The sequence below is a fragment of the Dromiciops gliroides genome, chromosome 2 (genome assembly GCF_019393635.1).
Source record: "Dromiciops gliroides isolate mDroGli1 chromosome 2, mDroGli1.pri, whole genome shotgun sequence".
In the NCBI taxonomy this organism is placed as follows: Eukaryota; Metazoa; Chordata; class Mammalia; order Microbiotheria; family Microbiotheriidae; genus Dromiciops; species Dromiciops gliroides.
This window is the reverse complement of record NC_057862.1, coordinates 120,013,573-120,019,643: the sequence shown is the minus strand read 5'-3', so window position 1 is coordinate 120,019,643 and position 6,071 is coordinate 120,013,573. Positions and strand designations below refer to the sequence as shown.

At 37.3% G+C, this 6,071-nt stretch overlaps 1 protein-coding gene across 1 annotated transcript; it reads left to right on the top strand.

Moving 5' to 3' along the window:
- Positions 1 to 2,043: 2,043 nt before the first annotated feature.
- On the top strand, positions 2,044 to 2,406 carry LOC122738383 (mediator of RNA polymerase II transcription subunit 27-like). Its single transcript, XM_043980435.1, has one exon. It carries the CDS (start codon positions 2,044 to 2,046, stop codon positions 2,404 to 2,406), a length of 363 nt encoding a protein of 120 aa, XP_043836370.1.
- The last annotated feature ends 3,665 nt before the right edge of the window (positions 2,407 to 6,071 follow it).

The following is a 6,071-nucleotide window of genomic DNA, read 5'->3' as shown; positions in this document are numbered from 1 at the left end:
AAATTACTTAATCCCAACTGTCTTAAACAACATTTGGGGTCATCTTCAGTTGTCCTGATACATATCATGTCATTTGACCCAGATGGCTCTGGAGGAGAGAATGAGGTTGGTGACCTTCCACAGCCCTCCCCAACTTAAATCCAACCCCAATGTCATGGTCCTCTTTGAGAATGAAGGACAAACAACAGTAACAATGTAGTAAGACAATGATTTGAACTTCCAAAATTAGAAGCTATTATTCTCATTTTGTGTATGGAAAAAAAAGGAAAGCTAATAAAAGTGAAACAATTTGCCTAATATCGCACAAGTAAATAGCAGACTCAATACTCAAACCCATTTTATATCTTCTAGTCCTCTTATTATTCCATCATATCACATTTCCTTTTATGCCAACCAACTGCCAATCTTATATATGTGTTGTTTCCCTCATTACTTTGCGAGTTCCTCAAGAACAAGGGCTATCTTGTTTTTCTATTGGTATCCCCAGAACTTAACAATATTTTGTACTTTGTAGGCACTTAAATCCTTTTTCATTCATTCATTCATTCATTCATTCATTCATTCATTCATTTATTCATTCATTCACCCATCCATCTGTTTATTCATAATCTTATTCTCTCTAATAGAGTAATCAAAACTCCACCTTCCTCCACTTCCCTTACCTTCCTAAACCCTAAAACAGCCTAGCTGCCTGTGAAAAACAACCTGAATATGCTTTCCTTTGTCCTTGATGGAGAGCAAAAACTGGCAACAATAATGAATTTTCCAGACCACTTTTCCCCCCAAGTGCTGATGTTTTTCTAATTAGACATGGTGTAAAACAGGGCAAATGAAATTCCAAGCACTGTTTGCTGTGAAGGGGAATCATTGCAGTTGTTAGTGGCAAAGAAAGGAAATTTGACAGCACAAAAAATGTTCTGAGGTATGTTTGTTGTCAGAATGGAAAGGCTGCCAAGAATAATGTTTTGTGGTGCATCCATAAGTGAGAATCCTAGGCCACCACTGATAAAACAATATATCATTATGCCAAATGACTAGTCTGCTCACTAACGACAAATTGATTGGAAAAGCAAATGACCTCTTTTTTCCTTTTTATATGTTTGCTTTCCCCCAAATGACATCTCTGATGCAAGTTTGAATCTTCCTTCCTGAAACACTGAAATGATATTCCTTGGATCACTGGGTATTATAGAACTATTCTCCATTTGAGGGGTGGGTTCCCAAACAAAAGATGAAAGCAGCAGCTAACAGACAGCCTGAATATGGATTCAAACTATACACTGATGAGTTCCAAACTGGTTTTGTGACATGCTAGCGTCATCATTACCTTGAGGGTATGTAGCATAAAAATTTTGTTTCCCAATAGCCAAGTATTTTCATCTTGCTTTTAATTTTAGTGATTAGCAATGTTTTATGGCATTTTTTTTGGTGGGGAAATGAGGGTTAAGTGACTTGCCCAGGGTCACACAACTGCTAAGTGTCAAGTGTCTGAGGCTGGATTTGAACTCAGGTCCTCCTGAATCCAGGGCCAGTGGTTTTTCCACTGCTCCACCTGGTTTCATCCTTACGGCATTCTTGCAAGGCAGCATGGTTATATGCCTATGGAGTCTTGGAGTAGTGAAAGTCTTGGTTCAAGTCCCATCTCTGATACATATTCTCAATGTGATCATGGGCAAATTTCTGGTGACAAGGCAGCAAGGTGCTAAAGGAGATAAACGGTTGGACTCAGGAAGAGGTAAGTTCAAATATGGATTCAAAAACTTGTGGCCTTGGAGCCCTCACTTAACTTCTCTGTGCCTCAATTTCCTCACTTGTAAAATGGGGAGGGATGTAACACATATAGGGACTGGACATAAAACCAAACTAAGAATGATAGGATGTTACAAATCCAAATGTGATAAAAACCACTATCACAGCTATGTTGAGAGCAGAAGGAGAATAATAATAATAAAAAAAAAGGCATAGGAGAGTGCGCGGCGGGCTGTGTATCGCCGCCCCGGCATTCGGCTGGGCTAGCGGAGGCCTGGGTTGGTATAGTTCGTCATGGCAGATGTGTTGACCGTCAGGGTGAATCTGGTGGCCTTCGCTCAGACCATTGGCTCTATACAGGCGCTGCGCTCTAGCGTGAGTCAGGTGTTCGACTGCTTGAAGGATGGCATATGGAACAAGTTGACGCTGGAGAGCCGGGAGAAGGCTTTCATCGTCCACTTCCAGGACCATGTGCACTCCATCAATCGAGACCTCAATGAACTGGAGCATCTGAGTAACTTGGTAGGCAAGCCATCTGAGAACCATCCTCTTCATAATAGTAGATTGTTAAGCCTAGATCCTGTTCAGGACAAGGCAGCATGTTCTTCTGTGTTTGTTAGGGGTGAGCTTATCCTTCTGGAGCTATTGTCATTTTAATGAGAACTTCACACATGGTGCCAGGAATCTACATTGTTAAATAATTTATTTTTATAAGCAATAAACTCTTTGTACTCAAAAAAAAAAAAAAGGTATAGGAGCAAAGCTTACATTGGATAGGATGATCACAGAATTGATCAACCAAATGATCAATAATTATTAAACACCTACTATGTTCTCAGCAGCATGCTAGATACTGGGTATCCAAAGATAAAAGTGAAACAGTCCTTGACTTTAAAGAGCTATATAGTATAGGCAGGGAAAGTAATATTTGCATATAATGGTTTATACAAAATAAATGCAAAGTAACTATGAGGGGAAAGTACTAGAAGCTCGAGTCATCAGGGAAAGCCTCATGTAAAAGGTAATTATTGATCTGAGCCTTGAAGGAAACTAGGGGTTCTGAGACAAGGAGATAATGAGAGAATGCATTTCTGTCATGAGGGCCAAACAGTACAGAAACAGAGGCCAGAGATAAAGTGCCATGAGTGAGGAACAGCAAGAAGGATGGTGTGGACCACTATGGATATGGAGGGCATTAATATACAATAAGGATGAGAAGGCAGGTTGGAACCAAGCTGTGAAGGGCTTAGAATACCATACAGAGGAGTTTGAGAATTAGAAGGGTCCGCAGTGGGCATGTAGTTCAAACCATACTTAGGAGGAATTTCCACTATAACATACACAAATAATCTATTTAGCTTTTGCTTGAAGTCCTCCAATGTGGGGGGACCCACCACCTCTGAATGAAAACTTGAAATGAAGTCTGATGAAGGCAGAATATATGAGGATTATCCCCACCTGTAAACTAAAACTCAATCCATCTCAAGATTGTTTTAGCTTTTTTTTCCCCTTTGGCCACCACAATACATTTCTGGCTCATATTGAGCTCATAATACACTAACCCCTCCACCCCGAATTGCTGTCTAACCATATTTTATACTTATGAGATTTAATTTTTTACATTTATCACTAATGAATTTCATTTTATTAAATTCAGTTCTATGGCTTAGCCCAACAAGATCTTTTCAGATCCTCACTCTCATCTGGAAAATTGGTGGGCCTGCCATCCATGACTTTATCCAAGTCATTGATAAAAATATAAAAAATATATCAAAGGGCCACACACAGATTCCTGGGTGTACTCTGCTGGAGATTTCCAGTCACATTGGCATTGGATTATTAACCTAATCCTATGAATCTGGACACTCAAGTTCTGAATCTATCTAATTGTGTCATTGTCTAGTTTACATCTCTCCATATTCTCCACAAGGAGAGTACATGATACTTCATCAAAATCTTTGATAAAAACTCTCTCAACAACATTTCTCACATCTAGTTTTTTAATCATCTTGAAGAAAAAGAAATAAGTAGTTGGTCTGGCATGACCTAATCTTGATGAAACTGTGCTAGTTTGTCTCAATCATTGCTTCTCTTTCTAGATGTTCATTTGCCATATGTTTAATGACATTTTTGAAAAAAAAATTTACAGGGATTGAATTTAATTTCACCATACCATAGTTTGCAAGTTGTATTTTCTTCATTTTATTGGAGATTAGGGACATTTTCCCTTCTGCAGTTTTGAGTCACCTCTCCCATTTTCTATTATTCTTTAAATATTATTGACTAGTGTAGTGTCACATTTGTTATTTTTTTCAGTATCTGAGGACAGGGTTCATCCAGGACAGATGATTTGAATTTCTCAAGGACAATAAGGTACTCTTTTACTTCGCCCCTAGATTATTTATCAAATCCCAGATTGTATTTTTTGTTCTTTATTTTCAAACACAAAGACCATTCTCCTCAGCATAGAAAATAAAAACAAAATAAAAACCAAGCAGCCTTTTTTTCTATTAGCAGTTATCATTATTCCATCCACCCAAACACAAGATCTTATTCCCTTCTTTGATCCTCTTTTTTCTCTCAATAGGGCAAACAAACAAATAAACTCTGATGATAATGGACAATATAAAACTACTTAATTCTTTAATTGTGGGGTTTTTTTTTGGCTTGTGCTTTCTTTATAAAAAAGAATGCTCTCTGCATTGAAAAGGTTGGTACAAAAAAGTTTATGTAGCACTTGGGCACCCCCTCTCACACAATGTTCTTTAGAAAAGTTACTTTAGTTTTAAGACACTCTGTGGATTAGCCACAACCTATACCCCTTATGAGCCCACACTAGTGTGTTTACTTATTCCTATCCAATCAGAGAACACACTATTTTAAAAAAGGTGATACTCAATCAAAGAGTATAACAAGTGAATTAGAATTATAAAGTAACTTTTTCCCTCCCCTTCTTAGAAGGGGTAAAGGCTCCTATGAGTTACTACATCCTTGGTGGTGAAAGTCACATACATATATCTGCACACAAACACAGAAGACGGATAGAAGGATGTGTCTTGGCAGTATAAATAGCCAAGGACCTTAAATTAAGGAGCCTATGTGGTCAGAGTACATGCAAAATCAGAGCAACTCACACCTTTCATATTACAACACTGCTAATTCCTCTAGAATCTCATCCCAGTGGAGAATTCACAGTCCCTGCAAATTACTTTAAGATTTACTTACTCCAGGGGTACTTTAGAATGTCTTTACAGGGGCAGCTAGGTGGCGCAGTGGATAGAGCACTGGCCTTGGAGTCAGGAGTACCTGAGTTCAAATCCAGCCTCAGACACTTGACACTCAACTAGCTGTGTGACCATAGGCAAGTCACTTAACCCCAATTGCCTCACTAAAAAAAAAAAAAAAAAAAAAAAAAGAATGTCTTTACAGAAATAGCCCAACTATGTAGTGAAATGCACATAGCATCAATAAGTGACAAATACAATATGTGGCACTTAGCATATATAAAACAAAGCAAGGGCACAAGTCTCTTACAGTACACACACAGCATCACATAACAGAGTTTTATAGGATAACAAAACATATGGTTTCAATGCAGAAATATATGATATGAGTATATAACAATAATATATATATAACATGGCATAGCATATAACTGAAAGAAACACAACACATCAAGAAGAGTATAAAATCTGTTCATACTTTTTGTTCTGATGATTTACTAATAGTGTCAAAGGGGTCACTGCAGCTTGACCTTTCTTGTTCTCTTGCTTTCCATTTTTTCTCAACCACATATCAATAAATGTAATCCTTATACAAATTATATGATGTTTTTAAAATAAAAATTATTGATATCTTCTGTTTCTTATATCACCATTGTATACCATGGATCTTGCTCTCCCCCATCAGGGAACCATTCCATATGATAAATTTTGGGGAGAGAAGAAAAAGTCAGCACAACTGATTGACGCATTGAAAAAGTTTGAAAATGCATTCAATGTATAACTATGTACTTCCCACCTCCATGAAGGGATAGGGGGTATTCTTATATATCTTCATTTGAGTACCACTTGGTTTTAAAATTTTGTTTTATTTGCTCTTGATTTTTGTTGTTCTTTCCATTTACATTGTTGTGGACACATACATGATATATATCATATATGTAAACATAAATATCTTTTCCCTGTTTGCTTCATTGTGTAAGTTATTATAGATCTTTTCATGCTTCTATGTATTCATTATCCACATAATTTCTTAGAGCATAGACATATTCCATTAGATTCATGCACTACAATTTGTTTGGCCATTCCACAACTGATAAG